The 25473-nt window shown below is 35.6% G+C and overlaps 1 protein-coding gene across 1 annotated transcript in view; it reads right to left on the bottom strand.

Moving 5' to 3' along the window:
- BRAF (B-Raf proto-oncogene, serine/threonine kinase) overlaps positions 1-25473 on the bottom strand; it is a 180476-nt gene that overhangs the window by 53548 nt on the left and 101455 nt on the right. The window contains exons 4-8 of the mRNA XM_059396263.1: positions 15959-16062; positions 15025-15127; positions 9767-9915; positions 8705-8824; positions 4034-4193 (exon numbers count right to left, since the gene is read on the bottom strand). Coding sequence (XP_059252246.1) covers positions 4034-4193; positions 8705-8824; positions 9767-9915; positions 15025-15127; positions 15959-16062 — 636 coding nt within the window. The remainder of the gene's footprint in view (positions 1-4033; positions 4194-8704; positions 8825-9766; positions 9916-15024; positions 15128-15958; positions 16063-25473) is intronic.

Raw genomic sequence — 25473 nt, 5'->3', positions numbered from 1 at the left:
CTAATGAATGGAATGAATACCATCTATTCACCCAAGCCAGAGAAATCTCAGCATTATCTTCCACCTCTCATCTCTTTCACCTCTCTTCTATTACTTTACCAAACAGTGGTTAAGCATAAGCAGGAAAGAGCAGGTTTTATACTCCATTTCAATAATTTATCAGTGATGCGATCTTGAGACATTTTTTAACCTCCCCAAATCTAATTTTCTCAACAGTAAAATAAGAATAAAAATACTCCTACAATATCAACTATTAATTACATCCCATGCAAAGATACTTCCATACTTTTGCATGTACCATGTCCTTAACAACTGTCCTTTCTTCTAAAACCCCCACCAAGCATCCTTAATCAACTCCTACACATGCACCTTTTACAATGTGATCTAAATGTTATCCTTTCTCTGTTAAATACTCCTATATACAACAAGGTAGAGTTTATTACCCCCTTCTTCATGTCTATTCATTTATATGTCTGATTCACTCATTAGACTGTAACTTCTTTGAGGTCAAAGACTGTGTGCTAATTCATCCTTAATTCCCAATTCTGTCATATTGCCTCTCTCGGAGTCAGTACTGTCAAGTATGTCAAAAACAAGTCAAAACAATCTTGTTTACTAGAACGATAAACGATAAATGATGATTGGAGCTGAATGAAATGACCTGAATTGAATGAAAATGCTAAAGAATTTATACATTATCTTATAATCAGTGCGAAGTCAATGAAAGTTTTAGAATAAGGAAACAGAGGTGTAAAAAAGTCCAGAGGGTAATAGTCTATAAAAGGATGTTAGTACTGAAAGTAAAAATGGCTGTAATTTTGAACATTATGAGAACAGATCTGAGAAGATTTTATTTTATTTGTTTTAAAGATTTTATTTATTTGATAGAGAGAGAAAGAGACAGCAAGAGGGAACACAAGCAGGGGGAGTGGGAGAGGGACCAGGATTCCCCTTGAGCAGGGAGCCTGAGGCAGGGCTTGATCCTCTGGGATCAAGACCTGAGCCGCAGGCAGATGCTTAATGACTGAGCCATCCCGGTGCCCCAAGATTTGATTTCTTATTTCACAACCTCATTATTCCCATATTTCCCTCTCCTACTTTTTTCTTCCTTTGTATTCAGGTCTAGCTAGATAAAGGAAGACCTTATTAGTTGGGAAAAATCGATTATTAGGAAAAGGCCACTTAAAATGAATCAAATAAAAATAGAGAAAAAAATTTCAAAGTAAAAAGTGAGAGGGGCGCCTCAGTGGCTCAGTTGGTTAAGCCTCTGCCTTCGGCTCAGGTCATCATCTCAGGGTCCTGGGATCAAGTCCCGCATTGGGCTCTCTGCTTAGCAAGGAGCTTCTTCCCCCTCTCTCTCTGCCTGCTTTTCTGCCTACTTGTGATCTCTCTGTCAAATAAATAAATAAAATCTCAAAAAAAAAAAAAAAAGTGGGGGGAGAAGGGGGTGGGATTATGGACATTGGGGAGGGTATGTGCTTTGGTGAGTGCTGTGAAGTGTGTAAACCTGGTGATTCACAGACCTGTACCCCTGGGGATAAAAATATATGTTTATAAAAAATAAAAAATTAAAAAAAAAGTGGGAACAAAGTCCAGAATTTAGAAATTTATCTTGAAAAATGAAATTAAAATCTATAATACAGTTTTACTTTTACATTTAATAAATTTTGTTATTTTATTTGAAGATTTATTTATTTATTTGAGAGAAAGGGGATGGGGGAAAGGAAGAAGGACAGAGAGAATCCTGAAGCAGAATCTACACTGAGTACTGAGCCCGATGCAGGGCTTGATCCCAGGACACTGAGATCATAACCTCAGCTGTAATCAAGAGTTGGCCATGCAACTAACTGAGTCACCCAGGTGCCCCACCAAACTTTGTTATAATTTCAAATGCTAATTCTTAGACATCAGTTTGTGTGTGTGTGTGTGTTCTTAATAAAAAAGTTGTGATAGCACGAACTGAAATCCTCAATTTCATATTCACCTTTTACATCACAAGCATAATCATTTTTATAAAAATTGTAGGCACACCTGGGTGACTCAGTTAAATGGTTAACTCTTGGTTTGGGCTCAGGTTATGATCTCAGGGTCCTGAGATGAAGCCCTGTGTTGGGCTCTGCACTCAAGCAGGAAATTTGCTAGGATTCTCTCCCTCTGCCTTTGCCCCTCCACCTGCTCATGCTCTCTTTCTCTAAAATAAATAAATAAATCTTTATAAAAATTTTAGAGGGCTTCATCAATTCCCTGAAGGGCCTCTATCAATCCTTTGATACTTAAATCATTTTCACTTGAAGAGCCTATTATACTATCATTTCACTGCATCTTTTCTATGGTTAACTGGACTAATTTATTTCTACTGAATTCTTTATTTCTCAGTGGCTTTTCCTAATTTCAGTAGTTCTTCAAAGTCCTTTTTCACTGTCTTCATAAAAGCTTTAAAATCTTTCCTTTTTGGGGGGGCAGATTTGCAATCAATTTGCACTATGTTTTCATTGAAATGTTGGAAAATAATGTAAAGGGACTGGAATGCAAACTGGTATTAGATGGGAAGGGATGTTTGTGGGGGCACTAATATTAAAGTAGTCTGTTACTAAGTGAGTATTTTCCTGTTAAGACAATTTTTTGCTTCTCTACTCAACCTCATAACTATGAGGACTCACATAAGGAATATCCGTAAAATGAGAAAAATTCCCATCTTCTAACACACTAGTAATCACCTCACTAATTCTAATACCCTGTTTACCCGGGGAAACAGTTTTAACTTCCTTTTTATTTTTATTATTATTTTTTAAAATTTATTTTTATTATTTTTATTATTTATTTTAACTTCCTTTTAAAATATAAATTACTTTCCAAGGCAAACAAGTTTGATGGGTTTTCTGTTTTGTTGCTTATTACAGAGATTAAGGATAACCTACACTCTTTCTATGAAAGCACAAATTCTGGGAGAAGAGACTCCTAATTCTAAGACCAGGAACCTCAGCCCACTACAGCTCAGGTAGCAAGGGCAACTTAATATCTTCTGTAACTCAATTATCGGATTATCCTGTAAAGAAAGTTTTGTGGAAATGAAGCCACACCCATTTGTTTCTAATGTATTATATGTGGCTGTTCTCACACTACAATGACAAAATTCAAAAGCTGCCATTAGAGATCATCTGACCCATAAGCTAAAGTATTTAATATTTAGCCATTTAAGAAAAAGTTTGTTGATCCCTGGTCTAAAATATGGGAAATTTCCTGTTTCATATTCTTACCCTTTTACTGAAACAAACATTTTTTTGATGATCATTTATGCATTTAGTTCTAAGACAGACTAGGGCCAAGTGAACTAATATTAGGAATGGTTTCTGCTGCCAAGAAGATTTAATTGAAGAAGCAACTAAGGTAAGTTACAGTGCGCAAGATAAAACTGGAAAAGTAAAAACATCTAGAGTGACCAGCCAAATGGTGGTTAAAATAACTGATATAATGATTACACAAGAGAAAATACATTTTTAAAAATGAAAGATTAAAACCTAATGAGAAACTTTACCAAAAAAATGCAAATATTCATGATATATAGAGAGATGGAATACAATGGTATAGTCAAAAAAGTAAGGAAGGTAAAAGGTAGTTTTGCGTGTCTTGTACATAAAGTAATGATTAGTTCTTACGGGTTATTTAACTCAAAGTTGTACTTTTAGAAATTTAGATAAAGATCTCAAATTGATCTTAATAGAAAATCTGCAGCTCTATTCCTATTTCGTTACCATAAAATGGCCAAGGGACTATCTGTTAAATAAACGAAGAAGATAAGATTTTTGCAGAAACAATGTCGTAAGGAAAAAATCAGAACAACTCCACAATGCGGCACCAGTTAAGTATTTAATACCATCAGAGAAGATGGCAAAGCTTTTCTGATCAGTAATTCATGAAAAGTCTATCGATAATAATAACTGACAGGCATTTCTGATCTATATTACAAGTATAGCACCAAAATAAAGAAATACACTCGCATTTTTTTTAGTTCTAACAATGCTGGATTACTTACATCAATATTGACAGGTTCTATTGTGTTTATATGCACATTTGGAGCTGATGAGGACCGGTCTCGTTGCCCAAATTGATTTCGATGATCTTCATCTGCTGGTCGGAAAGGCTGTGGAATTGGAATGGATTTTGAAGGAGACGGACTGGTGAGGATTTGGGGCCTGGAAAAATCAAGTCATTGAAAGATAAGATTCAGAGCAACTTTACAGAGATAATAACATTAAAAAAATGGATGATACAAAGATTTCCTTGTAAAGCATTCCTTAGCAGTAATTGGGTTAAAAAAAATCTAATATATGCCTACAGCTAATACTGACAAAGCTGCTTTTGCTCAAGCAGATCCTCCAGGGACTATGAGTGGTAACGGATTCTTATCCAAAAAACTCCAGGGAAATCTACAAATGGTGAGAAATTACCTGTGGTTACTCAGCTAAAGGAACTCTCTAAAGTTACACAAAAATCCCTAGATACTAGAGACTGACTGAAAAGTATCTGCTATTTTATTCTACCTTTATCTTTTCCTGACAGCTGAAGTTACTAAAATGAGATTTTTATGCAAAGTATTAGGAAATTATGAATATTTTTGAAAATACACCTGTGGATTTCAGGGCCTGAAAGATGTATCTGTTGCTTTACATAGCACTGAATTAAAATCTTGAACAATAGCATAGACCATTTGCAAATCCAAAAGATGACCCTTATAGTGTTATTTCTCATATTTTAAACTTTTTACCATGTCCAATAATGGAGCAACAAAAAAGAATCATATGTTAAGCATTAAAGAAAATCTTTTTTAAAAATTGCTTTTTGATGAGATCATCAAAATAGGTAACAGAATGATCTATTTTGGTCCTGTAGATAAATAACAAATTCTATGATATCTCATGGCCCTGAAATGAACCTGGCACTCACAGAGCACACTGAAGTTTTGCAAAGAGATTGTAAACATCAGTGAGGAGTCTAGGTCCTCAGAAGGGCTATCCAAGGAATTGGGAAGGGGGTATCACGTGATAGAGGAGGTACGGTTGTCTCAGTGAGCTCCATGAAGACCAATGAATGACATAATGCTAACAGCCTCTCCATAGAGATTGGTTATCATTCCACCCCATTTTATGCAATCTCTGTAATAAGTGGTTATTAAGACATAGCCAGAAAGACAATGTGGAGGAATACAAAGACATTTTGTGAGTGGACAGGGTTTAGAGAGGAATCGGAAGAAAATATAGTACAAAAGGAATAGACAGAGGTTTGAAGGGCCAAAGAAGCCAAACAATGACAAAAAGTTTTTTGTTTTTTGTTTTTTGTTTTTTAAAGGTTCTGAAGCGCCTGGGTGGCGCAGTGGGTTAAGCCTCTGCCTTTGGCTCAGGTCATGATCCCAGAGTCCTGGGATCGAGCCCAGCATTGGGCTCTCTGCTCAGCAAGGAGCCTGTTTCCCTTTCTTTCTTTGCCTGCCTCTCTGCCTACTTGTGATCTCTTTCTCTCTGTTAAATAAATAAAATATTTAAAAGGTTCTGAATAAAGCACATTAACAAAACCTGAACCACACTAGTTTATAATTTGACTCTCTGAAGAGAGAAGGCAGAGAAATTTTGCGTTTATCTGTTCTTATAAATGGAGTCCACTTAGAACTGAAATAAAATTAAAGATTATGTACTTTAAAAAATTAGTATCACCCAATGAGAATTACAGGCTAAACCTGATGGATCTGGCCTTCAGAAAATTTACCATGCTCCACTTGTCCTTTTTACTCTATTAATTATTGAGAAATTTTTAGTTTATGACAGGGCTCTCTTTTGCTTTAGGCAGCCAATATATGCCTTGTGCTAAGGTGTTTTGGGAACAGGTAAAAGAATATAAAAGTGATAAAACTTTTTTTTTTATTTTTTTAAGTTTTGGAAAATGCACCTACTTTTAAAAAACCATAGCTGATTTAAAGTCTCAAGTCAATAGCATAGTTAGTTTAAGTTAGGACTTAAAAGTGGAAAGAGCTTGAATTAACTACAGTTGTAGAGGGAGTCTAATTAATATAATTAATCTGGCACAGGCCTAAATGACAGCAAGTCATTTCTGAAAGTCACTAAATTAAGATTTTGACTGCAATGTGTAGTTTTATAACAAAGCAAACATGTATTCAAAGGGCACTGGTCCAGAAGTAGAAAAAGAAAAAACCTGGATTTAATATGAGAGATTTTATTACCTAAAGAGAAGAATAGATATACAAGAAAGAGATAATATCTTGCATATTACACCAACTCAGAAAGAGTCTATTTGGCAGTTGGTATCTACCACCACCCAGTAGAAGGCATATAAGGTCAATCTACCCAGCCCTGACAGCAAATATATAGCTCTGGATAAAACTGCAAGTAACTATGTCCTGGTACCATTAAACATCTGAGTCATGTAGTAATCCCATGCTTAACAAAAGCAATCTTTGGATTTTAATTTGATTTGTCATTATTATCTTCTAAAAGCAGAGTGCTGGTCCAACCAACATATGAACTTTGGTCTACACACAGCTATATTTCTCATGGAAATGAATTTACCTGGAATTCTGATTTAGTCTTTTCTAATTCTGGTCACTGTAAACCAGTTTATCTCTAATAATTCTCATCATTTGTGGGAACTGATAAAATTCAGTTTCCATACTGGGATGTCTTTTACCTGGACCAAGACGATTTATACCCTATGAAATATGTTGGGAGCCAGCAAACTGGTTTTCTCCTGACACCCCTATCTATTTTGCTGCAAACCTCTTCAAAGCAGTATTAAATTAAAAAGAGAAAAAATTTTACCTTTAAAACCCTTTAGCAAATTACCAGTTAGTTTATATCTCATTTTCAATCTAGAATATTAAAAGTTTTTTTAAGAGTATTAAAAGTTTTGAAGCAAAGCGACTACTTCTGTTCAGCAATATGCAAATTTTAAAACACTGACTTTTCAAATACTCAAACATCCCATAGCATTTTTAAAAAGCAGAAATGGAGGTACAAACTGGCCAATGTATCACTTCAATATGTCTTGGTTACATCCATTATTGTATGTATTTCATGAGCACTATAGTTGTTATAAGTACTATTAACAAAATGCAAAGGAACAGCAGTATAGACAGGATTGGCTTCTATCTTTTCATAGGCACATACAGACACTTGTGACATAAAAGCATCAGGAAAACAAAAGTTAGAACACCTTTCTTATCATTTGCTCAAGACCAGAATGTACTTCAGTTTAGTTATAAATAAAATACTCGTGGCATAAGCAAATGGTTCTCAGTTTTAAGATAGCAACCTTTCAGTGAAAGGTAACTGTCTGGATCATTACCATTATAAACCTTCAGAAAGACCATGTTAATTTCATTGTGGTGTTCTGTAACTCTGCTCACAGAACTGGGACCTGCCAGGAGTAAATGCCATAGCCAGAATATTAATTAAAAACCAAAACAAACAATAACAACACTTTGATCTAAGAAAGACCCAGGTACTATAAAGCTAACCATAGAGACAGTAGGAATAAAAGGACCCCAACAGACCAAGTAACTGTTACAACCTGACCAAAAAAAAAAAGGCTACATTTTCTAGTGTTCCAAAGTAGATAAAAACATCCAGTCTTTAATACAAATCTTTTGCTAATTTTTCTAGCCTATGAAACCTCTAGAAAGGTTGGCTTTGTAAAATTACAGGTCTCAGGATCGTCCACTTACTTTTTTCTGTCTTTAGGCAGAAAAGATAGCATTACATTGTAAAGAGAGGAAGGAAGTAGGGTTCAAACTGACTATAAATATTCATGATCTTAACTAATTATCTCTGGAATATTATAGAACAAAATGGCATGTGGGGACATTTTTTTAAACATATGCTTCCAAATACAGCATAATTTATTCTGTTTCAAATCCAAAAGGTAAAGAGAATGCAGACCTATGTAAGAAATTCTCCAAAACACTAAGATCTGTTACTCATCATCATCTTTTTTCCCCCCTATGAAGCTTGAATATATGCTATTTTATATCACCTTTAAAGTCAGTTTTACCTTTATCTTCCACAACTAATACTATTAATATTTTTCTTTACACATATCCATCCCTTCTCCCCATTCCCTTTGTTTATGCTATTTCTCCCCTACCAACCCACCATCATGCTTTTTATTCCCTGGATTCATTCAGATTCTAGAATTCTTCAAAGTTTAGTTCAAATCCCATTTTTTCATTAAATATTTTTGACTACTCTTGCTTTTCTCCTGTTTACAGGAAACATCATATTTATGTCCTCACATTGTTTAAAATATCATATCATCTGAGAAACTGTAGACTATAATTACATACAATTTTTAAATTGTTTGCCATTGTCTCACTGGTCAATGCTACTTTTCTAAACTGGAATCATATACTTCTATATTTAATATTATCTAATAAAGTGATGAGCATAAGGCAGGGACTCTAAATGATCTGTTACTTGATTTTTTTTCCAAGACTGGTCCTGAAACAGTCTAGGTCAGTTTTAACCACATGTATCTTAACAAATGCATGTACGAATTTGCCTGATGTGATAAAATAAGTTACCTGAAGAAAAATCCTTAATTTAACAATCCAAGTAGTTGGAAAGGTTTATAATTAACCAAAAGATCCAAAAGAAACCAGCTCAAAATGCACTGTCATTAAACAGCAGGAGTCAAGTCATACCCAGTAGAATCGGAGGGGGGAGCAGAAGGGGACGATCCAGACGTAAGGGCAGTCTCTGCTATGGAGGCCTCCTCCTGTGGTATTGGGTGGTGTTCAAAGAACTTGGAGACAAACAGCAAACTGTGAGGCAAAAACAAAAACAAAACAAAACAAACCTAACTTGTGCAAAACCCAGAAGCTTCATACACCAGAATACATTATAGAGTTAACAGAAATATTTGGGATCAAATTCTACTTTCAGAAATGACTGTTAAATTCAATTAGTTGTGTTTTTGCCTGAAGACTTATTTAAAAAAAAATTACACTGTATTTTGAAAAGCAAGCTTATAATCTAAAACTAATTGCTCTATACAGCGAATTTCTATATATTAGAGAGGAAAAAATCATGCTGTATGGTTAAGGAATTAGAAGAAAATATATCTACCCTCTCAGATTATATCATTATAACATACTTTATAGAGCTGAATTCTCTTTGCTCAAGTGATTGAGAAAACTAAAAAGACCTTAGCAGTAGTAGCAGCAACAACAACAAAAAAGATTACAATAGACTTAGTCTAGTCTTATTACAGAAACTCTGGCATAAAGCAAACAGAAATTTTAGAAAGAGATACACTGGGTACAAAGATTTTATATCTTACTTTTAAATAAACTGGGCAGGGGAAGTTGAAGGAGAGAGAAAGAGACAGAGAGAGAGAGAGAGAATACATATAATTTACAAAATAGTGATAGAACCAGAACCCTGATCTGTGACCCAAAAATATAATGGTTAACTTAATTGAAATCACACCCACTCTCCTCCCAAAAACCATCTAAAAATGATATCTATGGGCAAGGGATCTTTATTAATTTAAAAAGGGCATAAGACATAAATGAGATGTATAGCTTAATCAGAATTACAATTCAGGAGAGCAGTATTGGCTATACTACAGCATATTCTCCAGGCATCCTTTTTAAATTCCCCATAACTCTACTGGATAGAAAGTTCCCAGGCTCTAAGATACACTAGTTTCACATAAAGAAAAGTAAAATGTCAGTAGAAAAGAGACTTTTTTGATTACTTACTCAAGTTGGTCATAATTAACACACATCAGTGGAACCTCTGTACTACAACGCTGGTGAAATTTATAACCACATGTTTGACAGCGAAAACCCTGGAAAAGCAGCTTTCGACAAAAGTCACAAAATGCTAAGGTGAAAAAAGTTTTCCGTACCTGCAAAGTAAAAAACACCACAGAGAATTTCAAAAACTGCAAGAATCTTCTCAGAAATCAACTTATTTACTCTCTCGCTTGAAATAACAAATCTTTAATATGTTCAAATCATGAGAGTGCCTTACATAAGAAGATATTAAAATGAAAACCGGGGGAGGGGTCCAAGACAATAGATGTACTGTATGTATTTATCTCCCACCCAATATACTATTATAAAACTCAGAAGTCGAGAAGATGTAAAGTGAGTAAAAGACTGGAAACTATTTTCTTTTTCTTTTTTTTTTTTTTTTAAAGATTTTATTTATTTATCAGAGAGAGAGAGGGGGAGAGAGCGAGCACAGGCAGACAGAATGGCAGGCAGAGGCAGAGGGAGAAGCAGGCTCCCCGCTGAGCAAGGAGCCCGATGCGGGACTCGATCCCAGGATGCCGGGATCATGACCTGAGCCAAAGGCAGCTGCTCAACCAACTGAGCCACCCAGGCGTCCCTGGAAACTATTTTCAAGCTTGACTCCATGAAAGTCAAAACAGGGATGATAACTGGAAACTATTTTCAAGCTTGACTCCATAAAAATCAAAACAGAGATGATAAATAGAAGGAGGGATCAGGGATGAAAGGAAGTAAGGGCATACTGGTGCTGACAGAACAAGAAACAATGGTATCCTTCTATTACTTAAAGTTTCAAAGGTATCCCAATAGAGGAACCCGCCCAAAAAACCAACCAACCAACCAACCAACCAACCAAACACCACCACCAACAACAAATCACACTGCAGAAGGGGAAGAAGGAAGAAGAAATGTAATGCTACAAATGAACTAATTCCCTTTGGAGTCAGTAAATGGTGGCTGAAGTTGGTAAAGCCAGAAACTATGGCTGAAAGTAACTACTTAGTAATGGGAAGGTAATCACTCAAAGAGCTTTCAAAACAGAAACTAACAAGGCTATAGAACAGAAAAATCACCTAAAAGACACTAATAACCACTTCTAATTAATTATTGGTTTGTTAGAGGATTAGAACACCTAAATTTGTGAACACTCCTCTCCAGGAAACTTAAAAGGTAACATGGAAGAACTCCATGTCAGAAGGCAAATGACTTACACAGAGGTCACATAAAAGAACTGTGTTAGGGAGGCTCTACATGATAACTACTGAAGCCAGAAATTATTTTTAGCCTATCTGTTTTGGGTATAGAATAAGCAGAAAACATAAGAGAAATACCAAAATGTTAACAGTGGCTACTTCAGAGTGGTGAGAGCATGGGTGACTCTATTTTGTCCTTTGTCTTTGCGGTGTGTGTGTGTGTATATGTGTGTGTGTATGTATGTATGTATGTATGTATGTGTGTGTATATGTTTTTTTTTTTTTTTTTTAAGATTTATTTATTTGACAGAGACCAGTAGGCAGAGAGGCAGGCAGGAAGAGAGGGGGGAAGCAGGCTCCCTGCTGAGCAGAGAGCCCAATGCGGGGCTTGATCCCAGTACCCTGAGATCACAACCTGAGCTGAAGGCAGATGCTTAACCCACTGAGCCGCCCAAGTGCCCCTGCTGTGCCCCTTCTTCTCAGATAGTTTTCATCACTAACAATATTAAGAAACACATTTTATATCATGACCCAGGACACCCCTATATTTAGACACTAGTATTTATCCTGACTATATATAATATACATGAGGATTTCCTATTATATCGGAACTTTTTTATGATTCATTAAGTTGATTTCAATACCCACAGTTTACCAAACTTTTTTCAATAAACATGCATTTAACAGGACAAAAAGTTTTCAAAAATAATGTCTCATCAGGAAAATGACATCTTAGCACATCAGGCACTCTAGGCTTTTTGAGAACATTCAGGTAATTTTAAGAGTGGCTCTTGTTTGCTTTACCTTTGGGGCTATGTATCACTTTCTAGGGGATACAAAGGCAACGGCTTGTTTTTAGTTTTGTTACTGTTCTGTTTGTCTCTGGATATAAAAGAAATTAGAAAATCTTTAACATTTATGTTGGCTAATATTTGCCAAGCAAGTGTTTTTTGTATTTCTTGCAGAATTTCAGAAAATACACGTTTTGTATTTTTCTGTGCTTTTTGAAAATAAAGCACAGAAAAATACAAAACGTGTTCCCAGGAATCAGCACTTTACCGTCCTCTGAGCCTCTCCTATCCTCTCCATTTTTCACTCACCTAATAATCTGTTAAGTTTCACGAAGCTCTAATTTCTCTTTTCATTAATCTACTCGCTTGCAGTCTTTCTTCCAGCTACTGATTCTACTTGAAAACTATGTGTACCAGACTATTTGTATATGTGAAGAAGAAAACCAAATAGGGCAGGAGGGGCAGAGAAGAGCGGAAATGAGGAGAAGCAAATGCGGGAATGCATTTGAGTATAAATTGTGACATATAATTGGACCCGGGAATATACCGTTGTGAATAAAAATGATTACAGGAAGGTGTATCTTTTTGTTTTTCTACCTCTCCTGCTGCCTCCACCCTGGTAGTTCCCAGGGACTCCTGAAATGTAGGCAAATATCATAGGAACTGCTTTTAGAACGGACTTTTGGAAACTGGGAGGATAAGCAGCATTCCTTGAGTTGCCAGGAAATCCAGCACAGGGAAGCAAAGGAATTCTCTCTCTTAAGCAGAACACTTGCTTTTACTCTTGCCTCTACATGACACTGAGTGCAAATGTTCTAAAACGCAAATCCACATGTCTCCCTTGATCACAATCAATTTCCAATTATTTTAAAGGAAGTGTAAATCCTTAATGTGCCTTACAAGGACTGCTAGGAGCTGGATTCTTCTTACTCTACCCATAACTCCTGCTACACTGTAACCAGCCCCTCTCCAACTTGACACCATTCCCACTGAACTTCTTTCAAGACTAAGAAGTCCGGGTGCCTGGGTGGCTCAGTGGGTTAAGCCGATGCCTTCAGCTCAGGTCATGATCTCAGGATCCTAGGATCAAGTCCCGTATCGGGCTCTCTGCTCAGCAGGGAGCCTGCTTCCCGCCCCGCCCCTGCCTGCCTCTCGATCTACTTGTGATCTCTGTCAAATAAATAAATAAAATCTTAAAAAAAAAAAAAAAAGACTGAGAAGTCCCATGCTTTCTCCCTGTTTTCCTCTGGTGAGACTGCTCTTCCCTCCCCTCCATTTGCTATTCCCTCATCTCTCAGGCCTTAGCTTAGAGAGTTCTTCCTTTGGGAAACCTTCCTTACTCCCCAAAGGCTAGGTTAGGAGCCTACTCTGTGCATCTACTGTACTTTATACATACACAGTAATTAAGAGTGTTCATGAAATGTTCTTTTCAAAACATCTGTCTGTCTACTCAAAGGCAGGGATATTGTTTGTTCTTATTCATTGTCAGAGTCCCAGATCAGACACCGTGTTGGCAAATGGAAAGTTCTTAATAAATATTTAGTGGCAGGGCTTCAATTGTATTGTGAGGATTACCATACTCTGGAACTAGGCTGCAGCTTGTTTTCATTATCCTCTTGCAGCAAGGGATCTTCCTGAGGCACCACTTTAACACCATTTTATGGTTAACAACTTAGGTCTCTTACCTCTCAACTAATTTCTAGCCAAGAAAAATAATTAGGAAAAGGAGTAGTAATCGTCATGAAATGTAACCTCTGTTGTTTTTGGATTCCTAAAAACTTAAAATTATCTTCAGATTTATCCACTTGAAATTCTACAAATTAAAAAACATCAATAGTAATGAACTTCCTAGGTCATCATTACAAAACTATTTGCTACATAGTAAATCTGACTGCCAACACTCATTGAAAAGATGCCTTATTGAAGCACAAATTATTCATCATTATTCACCACTAATGGAGCCCTGAAAACACAAATCCCCAAGGAAATCAGCTCATTACTCGTCTGCTTTAGGAGTCCAGCTATACTGATCACCAAAGCACATGGGAAAGCACTTGATGTTGAAAGGGAAGCAATAACTAGCTATCTATCCATCTAGAAAGAATAAACTATGGTCAAAATTCCAATAGGAAGTAAGAAAAGCATTCCTGCCTTATAGATCATTCTACTCCTGGCTTCTGCCTTACCCTTTCAGAGGGCAGGTTCTCAAGCTCTGGGCACTATATCCTCATCTCTCAGGTGGAGATGCCCCACATCCCAGGTATCATGCTGGTGACACTTAGCTTAGGCTAGATTCCTGCAAATGCAAAAACCAGATGAAGGGGAGGTCCTCAAGGACAGCTAGTCCATTTCCATTAACTCACCCTTCAGAAACATTTACACAAGTGTATCAAGATGTATGCAAAAAGATTCTGTTTAGCCCTGTACAAATCTGTACAAAACAGATTTTAAAAAAACTTAAATGTCTATTAATAGAGGATGGTTAAATATAAATACACTGAATTCATATTCTTATGGACTATTATGCAATCACTATAAACATAAAGCCAAGTGTACTGATGTGGAAAGACATCCATGATGGACTGTTAAATCTTTTTTTTTTTTTGGTTAAGGTGAAGACTATCACACAGAACAGGACTCCATTTTTAGTTTTAGGAAAGAAATGGAAATGAAGAGAAGGGAGAGAAAAAGAGAATGGAGAGAACTTTGGGCACTCAAAGTATAAGCACATGTTTGTACAAGCAGAAAGTTTGGAAGACTACACAATAATTAACAAGTGTTTACCCTATTAGGTATTTTCCTTTTCTCATCTGATATACTTTTGTACCATTCAGATTTTCTTTTCAGCTCTTTTTATTGAAAGACATCTATTACTTTTTCAAATTAAAAAGAAAATAAAACTCTTTAGTTTAAATACAAATTTTTTTTAAAGATTTTATTTATTTATTTGACAGATGGAGATCACAAGCAGGCAGAGAGGCAGGTAGAGAGAGATGGAGAAGCAGGTTCTCTGCTGAGGACCCTGGGATCATGACCTGAGTGGAAAGCAGAGGCTCTAACCCACTGAGCCACCCAGGTGCCCCTAAATACAAATTTTTTAAAGAACAGAACTGATTTTCAACTTAGGTAAAATATCAGTCTCAAAATTATGCATCCATATTTCATATTCCCTAAATAAAAATTCATATGCAAGAACTTGAATGCTTTTGACATTTGGAAAAAACGTAAAAGTACATACAAAGTTGTGTGTGGTAAGCGGGACATTTTCCAACACTTCTACATGTAGTTCCTCTCCAGTGAGCCAGGAAATATCAGTGTCCCAGCCAATCGGTTTCTTCTCTCTGAAAAGTGTAGACACAGCTTTTCTTGGTTATCATATCTAAAAATCTTCATATACCTCATGCTGAAGACATGAAAATTGGTTATTGAGGGGCTAGTAATGGTGAGGGAGATTTGGCTCCCTGGTCTTCCATCGTTAGAAATTTAAATGGCAATAAATTAATTTTTAAGTTTACCCCAAATAAATGTATCACTCTTGGACAAACAGCAGGGTAAAGAGATGTACTCTTTTCTTCAAGCCAGCTCCAGAAAAGACCTACAACAGCAGAAAATTGATTGTTCCTAGGGTCCCCTCCTCAAAAAAATAAAATAAAATTTTAAAAATCAGAGGTACGGATTTATCTATCCATTAAAAAAAAAAGAGCGCTCAAGGGACAACATGCCCCAAAAGGATATATATATATATATATATTTTTAGCTAGGATTCATTTGTAGGGGTGCTGGGATCTTGGCACAATTTTAGATACTTTTCTGAAAGAAAAATAGTTTAATATAAAATGTTAATTTTGATAAGCCTTTTGTGAAACTATGAGTGTATATTAAAAACAGGGGAATGGGGAAGAGTCCATTATTCAAATAAGCCACACTGAATCTCACACTCCAAATAAAGTCATTTGATCAGAGGAACAAATACTACCATCACACAAAATATCTAAAGTTAACTCCTCAAAAGGCCTGCAAGTTTTCTTTAGGCTAACTTAGTATTTTTTTTCCAAAGTTAAATTTCAATACCCTAGGTTTGGGTAAAGCTGCTACAGAAAACCCGGAAGTTTAATGTGTGAGGTTTTCTTTTTCCTTTTTAAAGAAAATTTCACATCACATACAAACCATACCCATCCTGAATTCTGTAAACAGCACAGCACTCTGGGATTAGACCTCTCATCATCAGAGCTTTCTTTAGACTGTCTCGGACTGTAACTCCACATCTTGCAGGTACCTATGGTATCATAAATATATGGTATAAGGTAAAGGCAATAAAAGATACATTTATTCGCATCATTTTAAAAAGCTCAATACTTCACCTTTATAATATCTTTAAAATATCACATGGATTAGTATGTCAGATACAACATCATTTGTAATGCTAACTTGTCATTAAAAGAAAATTATGACTCAAGTATCTACTTTCACCAACTTCAAGCAAAATTGACTTTGCTTTTTATTAAAATTATGAAGTATTTTAACAGATAAAAAGCGAACAGAAAATATAACAGATTCCTATGGACCCATCACTGAGAAAAAACATGTCAACATTTAAAGCAAAAGCAATTAAAATAGTAATTTGAATATAGTTGACACACATTATATCAGTTTTAGGTGTACGGCACAGTGATTCAACTTCTCTATCCATTATGCTATACACCCAACTGTAACTACTATCCATCACCATACAACACTATAATATCACTGACTATATTCCCTAAACCTTTCATCCCCTTGACTTATTAATTGCGTGACTGGAAGCCTGGAATTCCTACTTCCCTTTATCCATTTTGCCTATCCCTCTATTCTCCTGTCCTCTAGCAGCCATCACTTTGTTCTCTGATTCTGCTTTTTGTTTGTATTTCTATTTTCATTTTTATTATTTTTCAGGACCCTCCATACTGTTTCTCATGGCTGTGCCAAATTAAATTTTCATCAACAGCATATGAGAGTTTTTTTCCCTCTACATTCTACATCCTAACACTTCTTTTGATTTTAGTGATTCTTACAGGTGTAAGGTGTTATCTCATTGGTTTTTTTTTTTTTTTAAGATTTTATTTTTAAGTAATCTCTACACCCAACACGGGCTCAAAATGATAACCCCAAGATCAAGAGTTGCATATTCTACTACTGAACCCCTCATTGTGGTTTTGATTTGCATTTCTCTGATGATTAGGGATGGTGAGCATCTTTTCCTGTGTCTGTTGGCCATCTGTAGGTCTTCCTTGGAAAAATATTCAGGTCCTCGCTTATTTTTTAATCAGGTTATTTGGAATTTTTGGTGTTGAGTTGTATGTTCTTTACATATTTTGAATATTAACCCCTTATCAGATGTATCATTCGCAAATATCTTCTCTCATTCAGTAGGTCACCTTGTTCTTTTGTTGGTGGTTTCCTTCGCTAGGCAAAAAAGATTTTTATTTTGGTATAGTCTCAATAATTTATTTTTGCTTTTATTTCCCTTGCTTAAGGAGACATAGCTAGAAAAATGTTGCTAAGGCTGATATCAAAGAGATTACTGCCTATTTTTTTCTGGGAGTTTTATGGTTTCAGGTCTTACATTAGGTCTCTAATCCACTTTGAGTTTATTTTTTATTTTTATATATGGTATAAACAGTCCAGTTTTTCCAACACCATTTATTAAAGAGATTGTCTTTTCCCCATGGTTTACTCTTGCATTCTTTGTCATAGGTTAATTGACCATACAGTCGTGGGTTTATTTCTGGGCCCTCTATTCTGCTCCATTGATCTATATGTCTATTTTTGTGCCAGTACCACATACTTGGTATGATTACTACAGCTTTGTAGTATATCTTGAATTTTAGAATTGTGGTATGTCCAGCTTTGCTGTTTTCTCAAGATTCCTTTAGTTATTTGGGGATCTTCTGTGGTTCCATACAAATTTTAGGATTATTTGTTCTAGTTCTGTGAAAAATGTTGGTGTTTTGATAGGAATTACATTAAATCTATAAATTGGTTTGGGTAGTATGGACATCTTAGCAAAATTAATCTTTCCAATCTATAAGCATGGAATATCTTTCCATGTCACCTCTAATTTCTTTCATTAATGTTTATAGTTTTCAAAGTATGGGTCTTTTACCTCTTTGGTTAAGTTTATTCCTAGGTATTTTATTCTTTTTGGTGTAACTATAAATGGAACTGTTTTCTTAATTTCCCTTTCTGCCCCTTCATTACCAGCACATGGAAATGCTACTGACTTCTGGGTATTAATTTTGTATCCTGCAACTTTACTGAATTTATTTATTACCTCTGGTAGCTTTTTTTGGTTTTGTTTTTTGGTGGGTCTTTACAGTTTTCTATGTACAGTATCATGTCATCTGCAAATAGACAGGTGAACTTCTTCCTTACCAATATGGATGCCCCATTTCTTTTTCTGGTCTGACTGCTGTGGATAGGATAGAACTAGTACTATGTTGAATAAAAGTGGTGAGAATGGACATCATTGATTTGTTCCTGATCTTAGGGTGAAAGCTCTCTTTTTCACCATTGACAATGATGTTAGCTCTGAGTTTTTCAGTATCTTTCCTCAAACCAACTTTTTTGAGTTTTTATCCCAAACAAATGTTGAATTTTGTCAAATGCTTTTTCTTCATCTATTCAGATAATCATATGATTTTTATCCTTCATTTTGTTGATGTAGTGTATCATGTTGATTGTCTGTGAATAATGAGGTACCCTTGCATCCCTGGAATAAATCCCACTTAATCATGGTGACTAATCCTTCCAATGTATTGTTTAATATGTTTTGCTCATATATTGTTGACGATTTAAAGCAAAATCAATGTAATCCTTCAATCACACTAACGATCCTTAAAAGATGTCTTGCTATTCCTAAACATGGCGGGAATAAAATACTTACCTTAGTATGTATAATTGGTATTTGTTGTTTACTTGCCTAACGTCCCTGTGCTTTCTGGGAGCCTGCCCTTCACTAAAAATCCACATGACACCAGTAAGCATATTAATCAAGGGTCACTGCTTTTCTGGCTACACGAGACATAAGCTGGTAAATTAGTTTTCCATATCCTTGTCAAAAGCAACTGATCCAGGCCTAGATATATGACCCAAACAGAGTTGGTCCCTAAACTGACTAATGCATATTGGCTGAGAAAGTTTCTGTTTTGACTATAGTTACAGTGTGCCAACAGGAGAGAAACCTGGAGCTGTCCGTGGCCATTCTCCCTCCTACACTGAGAAAATCTAGTTACAGAATGAAGCTAACGAAGGGGGAAGCAGAAGTAACACCAGGAGTGTGAAGTGAAAAGGCACTGGAAAGAGATAGAAATTATTTTTCTGTATATTTGAAATTCCTCTATCCTGGTCTTTTCCACACATGCCCCATCCTTCCAGATGAATTTGAGTAATTTACAACTGAAAAAGACTGACAAATACAGTATGCACTCAAATGAGGCAGTGGGAATTCAGGTTGGTCAGTTTTTAAGGGGGAAAGAGAGTGGAGAGAGAGGTGATGTGTTAGTTACTAACAAGAAAATTCAAGGTTCCACTCTTAAATCACTTAGCGAACCATAAGTTGCCAAAGAAATTGAAAATCTTTGGGCTACAGGGGAAAAAACAGTGTAAAGGTAAATATAAGATGACCTAAACAGTACACTGAAGAAGGAACAATTCAGAATCCACATTAGGACCTATGATTAGAATAAAGAGGAGACAGATTTTAGCTTAATATAACAACCATTCAAACCATCCAGCAAGAGAAATATTAGAGAAGACATGAGGGAACAGTCTCATCACTGGAAGTCTCATCACTCAAGAGCCTGGACTGATACAGTTGATTCTCTTTATTTGTGGATTCCATATATGCAAATTTGTCTCCTTTTTTTGTATTCCCAAAATCAATATGTGCGGTGCTTATATAGACACACACAAAGCAGTGAAAAATCTAAGTTGCCCAATGCACACCTTCCCATCTGAGGATGAACAGGTGATACCCTGCCTGCCTGTTCTCACTGTCAGACTGCAAACAAGTGCCCCAGGAGGCTTTTAAGCTAATGGACTCTAGCCAGCTGTGAAGAAATAAATAACCTAGGGGCCAATACACAAAAGCCATTTTGGCTCATTTATATAATAGTTAACCTTCACTTAGAAGCAACGGTCTAATATTCTTTAATTCAGTGTTTCTGGTGAATTTATAGACCATAACTACTACAAATATTAAAAACTGGCTGTACTTTCCAGAAATAATGAACAGAGAGAAAGTTCACTTTTACCCTCTGCTACTCATATTCTGTATACTTGATGCAAAAACTTGTTTATTAGCAACCCTATCTCTAGTTTTAAGCTCTATCCCATGTCACCGGAGGAATCTTTCTAAAGAAGGTATTCTTAACTTGTGTGTGTGTCAAAGACTTCTGAGAATTTGGAGCACCTGGGTGGCTCAGTCGGTTAAGCTTCTGAGTCTTGACTTTGGCTCAGGTCATGACCTCAGGGTCTCATGATCTCTGATCTCATGATCTCTGCTGGGCACAGAGCCTGCTTCAAATTCTCTCTCTCCCTCTGCCCCTCCCCTGTCTCTTTAAAAAAAAAAAAAAAAAAAAAAAAAGACTTCTGAGAACCTGAAGAAAGTCTTAGATGCTCTCTCTGAAACGTAGAATTTCAGGAGGTTCACCAAACCTGAAGCTCATGTGACAACTGTTGATAGACTCAATGAACTGAGATTTAGAACTCCATTCTAAAATATAATTTATTGGGACGCCTGGGTGGCTCAGTTGGTTAAGCAGCTGCCTTCGGCTCAGGTCATGATCCCAGCGTCCTGGGATCGAGTCCCACATCGGGCTCCTTGCTCAGCAGGGAGCCTGCTTCTCCCTCTGCCTCTGCCTGCCATTCTGTCTGCCTGTGCTCGCTCTCTTTCCCTCTCTCTGACAAATAAATAAAATCTTTAAAAAAAAAAAATAAATAAAATATAATTTATTTTTCAGTAGTCTGCTCAAATTTTTCATTATTTATAGGGCAAAATTCAAATACTCCTCAAAATTTTCCAATTCCTTATAGGGAAAATTTAAAATTCTCTAACACGGCATATAAGGTCATGAGTGAACCGTGGCTATTTACTACACCTCTCAGTTCCCTTGGTAATTTCCCTCATGCACTCCTGTCACGTATCTTCTAATATAGGTATGCTTAATCCCAAAGTGTATGTATATTTCATCAGCAGACAAAAATACCTTCTACTCTCATTAATAATGGAAAGTCATCAGTCAGTCCTTCATTCCACTACTGGAGGCTGGTTTTTTAAAACTCTTTGCTCCTTCATTGATAGTGCCAGTTCAACAGACTGACAGACCAATATAAACTCTAATATATGAAGGAAATTATATATATTATATACCCCTGAAAAAGGGTAAAAATGTCCATCTTGCAACAGTTGAACTAGTTTAGGAAAATGGTTCATCTGTACTTCTGTATATACCATCTGTAGTATACTGTATACTAGGGTAAACTAAATGAATCAGACTTAAATGTTGAAAAAAAGAAGGAAGGAACAAACCATAAAAGTACTAGAAGAAAACATGGCAAAATCCTTTATAATCTCAAGTTAAGAAGGACTTTATAATTATGATGCAAAATCTGCCATAAAAGAAAAAATGTTAAGGTCAACCACATAAAACTCAGAGCTTTTTATAAGGCAAAACAAACTATAAGCAGTCTAAAGACAAATATAAACCATTAAGAAATAGATTTGTGACCTAAAAGCCAAAGTCATAAGGCAAAGGCAAACTGGTAAAAACTATCTGCACTCACTTAACATTAAAGTAATCCTCCTAATATGCGAAGAGCTGAAAATTTGAGATTTAGACTAAAAACCAATTAAAAAAATAGGCAAAGTATATGAAACACAGTTCACACAAAACAGAAGAAGAAATGGTGTTCAAACATGAAAAGATGGTCATGCTACTCACGAGGAGCAAAGCAAACTCAAACTTGTCAAAATATTTTTCACTTATCAGAGTGGTTAAAGTCCAAAAGCTTGAACATGTTCTGTTGATTAGGCTATGGTAAATATGCATCTCACACACTGCCAGTGGCAGCGCAAAATTAAGCAAGACCTACAAAGCGAAATTTCAAAGTATCTATCAGAAATACACACATAAATTTCCTTTTGATCCACGCAAGCATACTTTTGATATAACTACAGTATTCTGGGAAACTAGAGTATATCTATACATTGAAATCTATAGCTACAAAAAGAGTATTTAGAAGTTCTCTCTATATGAAAATGGAACATTTCCAGGGTGGTCTATATAAACATTAAGATACAGAATGATATATATGGTATGATGGCTTGTGTACACAAAGAGAAGTGGGGAAATGAGAAAAAAAATATTTTTGTATTTGCCTGTAACTACATTAAAAAAAAAAAAGACCCAGAAAATATACATATACACCCCAAAGAAAAATAGTGACCTAAAAAGTTCATGGGAACCTAGATGTATAGAATATAGAAACAGAGCTGAAACAAAAGTTCTTTATTTAAATACCACATGAAAGAATTACCTGATTGAAAAAGGAAAAGGGGAGGAGAGGTTTGTCTCATATTTAAAGGCTGAAAAGATACTTTCAGAAGAACCAGGTTTATGTACCTTCTCCAGATTCTAAAATTAAATGTCCTTGATTAGGCTATCAAAGCAGGAACAATTTTTCTCTATCGACTTTTTAAAAATAAGCACCCTATCTTAATAAAAAGCTAGAGTCAATGAAATTGCCTAAGTATTTTTGCAAAGAATAATTTAGACCAAAACAAAATACATTAGTCTAAACTTTCACATCAGTTTTTAAAGTGAATATAAACTATCTTTTATCAATGGGTTCATGGGACTCACTACACTACTCTACTTTGTATATGCTTAAAATTTTCCATAATAAAAGGTTTTCTTGGGGCTCCTGGGTGGTTCAGTGGGTTAAGGCCTCTGCCTTCAGCTCAGCTCATGATCCCAGGGTCATGGCTTCGAGCTCCGCATCAGGCTCCCTGCCTGAGCAGGGAGCCTGCTTCCCCCTCTCTCTCTGCCTGCCTCTCTGTCTACTTGTGATCTCTGTCGGTCAAATACACTTGATCTTAGCCAAAAGGCCGAGAAGCGATCTGTCGGTCAAATAGATAAATAAAAAAGATCTTAAAAAAAAAAAAAGATTTCTGTAAAGTTTAAAAAAAATAAAAGGTTGTCTTAAAACTTAAAGACCTTTTAAAGGAGTGGCCATCAAAATTCAGGAGGCCACCAATATTATTACATATTATTTCAGCTAGTATATTAATTTGGTAGTTTAAATTCTTTGTAATGCAGACTTTACTATATTCTTTAAGTAAACTTCATGATACCTTGAGACCTCCTTGTATAAACTGGCACACATTTGTGTGTATGTGTGTGTAGTGTAATGTATAACAAACACTCCTACTTGTGTATTGGAGGTGACTAAACACAGATTTGAATATACTGTCCTTTATACTTTTCCATATAAATATATTTTCTAAATACAAATTTTTTAAAAACCTTATGAATATTCTTTTCTAAATGCTAAATTGGTGACATGGTCACCAAATTTTAATCATGTTTTTTTGTTTAGTACTGGTTTATAGCCATAAAAGAAAACTTCTAGTAGCTAGCTACTATCACATTCCTAGTATTATAATCCTTTCATTTAGTCTACCTTACTTTTACTTCCCAATCTCAGACTTACTTGCCTTCTATAGTTCCCTTTTCAGACCCGAAATGCATTCCATTTTATTCCTATAATCTCTACTTTTCTTTCTCCTTCTTATATATCTAATCTTAGAACGTGCACCTTTTGCTATCTCTAGGAAGAAATAATCCTGGTTATCCTCTTTTTTATCTAATTTCTATTATTAGAGGATTGCTCATCAACTCTGATAATTATTCTTATCTCAAATCTATGGTATTTTATTTTGTCTCTGCATGCCATGTACAACTATTTATAAAAAGAAATTCTTTCTCCAAAAAAGATATATGAAAGCCAATAAGCACATGAAAAGATGCTTGATATCATTAGCCATCAGGGAAATGCAAATCAAAACCACAATGAGACACCACTTCACACACACTAGAACAGCTATAATCAAAAAGACAGTAAATGTGCTGGTGAGGAGATGGGAGAAACCAAAAATCTCACTCAGTAATGGTGAGAAAGTAAAATGCTACAGCTGTTTTGGAATATATTCTGGCTGTTCCCCAAAAGATTATTATACCCAACAAAAATGAAACACATACCCACCAAAATGAAAACATATGTTCACACAAAAACTTGTACATGCATGTTCACAGCAGCATTATTCACAATAGCCAAAAAGTGGAAACAACACTCAGAATGGGTAAATAAAATGGGGTATCATTTTACATAGGATACAATAGGATATCATTCAGCCACAAAAGGGCACGAAGGACTGAATCATACTACAACATGGATGAACACTGGAAACATGCTAAGTAAAAGAAGCCAGTCACAAAAGAGCACACATTCCATGAGTCCATTTACATGGAATGTCCAGAATAGAAAAATCTATAGAGATAAAATGAAGTAAGTTGTTGCCTAGGCCTGGGAAGACTGGGGAGAAATGGTAAGTGACTACTAACGCATATAGGGTTTCTGTTTTGGAGTCCTGAAAAAGCTCTTCAATTGACTATGGTGACAATTGTGTGACTCTGTGAATAGACTAAAAATTACTGGATTGCACCCTTTGAGTAAGTGAATTGTATAATATGTGACTGAAGTCTTAATCTATAAAAAAATTCTTTAAAAGTTGTGAATTCTAAAAGGCATGCTTAGGACAAGCCGTGTTTCAGGGTAATTGGGTGCGTCTAATACTTTGTTAACCTTTTGTTGTTGTATGATTTATGTATTGAAAAGTTTATATTGGGGTGCCTGGGTGGCTCAGTCACTGGGTGTCTGCCTTCGGCTCAGGTCATGATCCCAGGGTCCTGTGCTCGAGCCCTACCATCGGGCTCCCTGCTCAGCGGGAAGCCTGCTTCTCCCTCTCTCCCTCCCCCTGTTTATGTTTCCCCTCTCTTGCTGTCTCTCTCTCTGCCAAATAAATAAATAAATAAAATCTTTAAAAAAGAAAAGAAAAGTTTATATAAATGAGGGTATCCCAGGCTTAAAATATTTTAAATTTTATTAGATCAATAATAATATATTCTAAATTTTAATATTGTGTTGGCCAGAGTCTCATGGTAAAAGTAAGTCTCATATATTATTAAGAATGTATGCTAGTGCATACATTATCCAATAATTATTTCTAGGTATCTAGCATAAAAATATTCCAACAGTGTTTAAGGACACAGGTATTTAAGTGTATAATACAGTATTACTTAACTATCCATCATGAAAAATGGCTAAGTAAGTTATATATAATTACTCTAAACAATAATTTTAAACATAAGAAACAGCTCTGCATGAAACAGCTCTGTGAAAAAAAAAATTTAAGTATAAGGTAAAAGGTCAGTCTTTTTCTCCTGCCAGACCGTGACCTTCCTCATCCTTAACACTTTTTTCTCTCTTTGAAGTCTATTTCATATAATACTTAGATAGCACTACCAATTTTCTTTTGGTTACTAACAGCTCTTCATTTTTTTTTTTAAGTTTTATTTATTTAAGTAAT

Source organism: Mustela nigripes, chromosome 4, assembly GCF_022355385.1.
Source record: "Mustela nigripes isolate SB6536 chromosome 4, MUSNIG.SB6536, whole genome shotgun sequence".
NCBI classification, from domain to species: Eukaryota; Metazoa; Chordata; class Mammalia; order Carnivora; family Mustelidae; genus Mustela; species Mustela nigripes.
The sequence above is the reverse complement of the archived record's forward strand: the minus strand, read 5'-3'. Positions and strand labels throughout refer to the sequence as shown.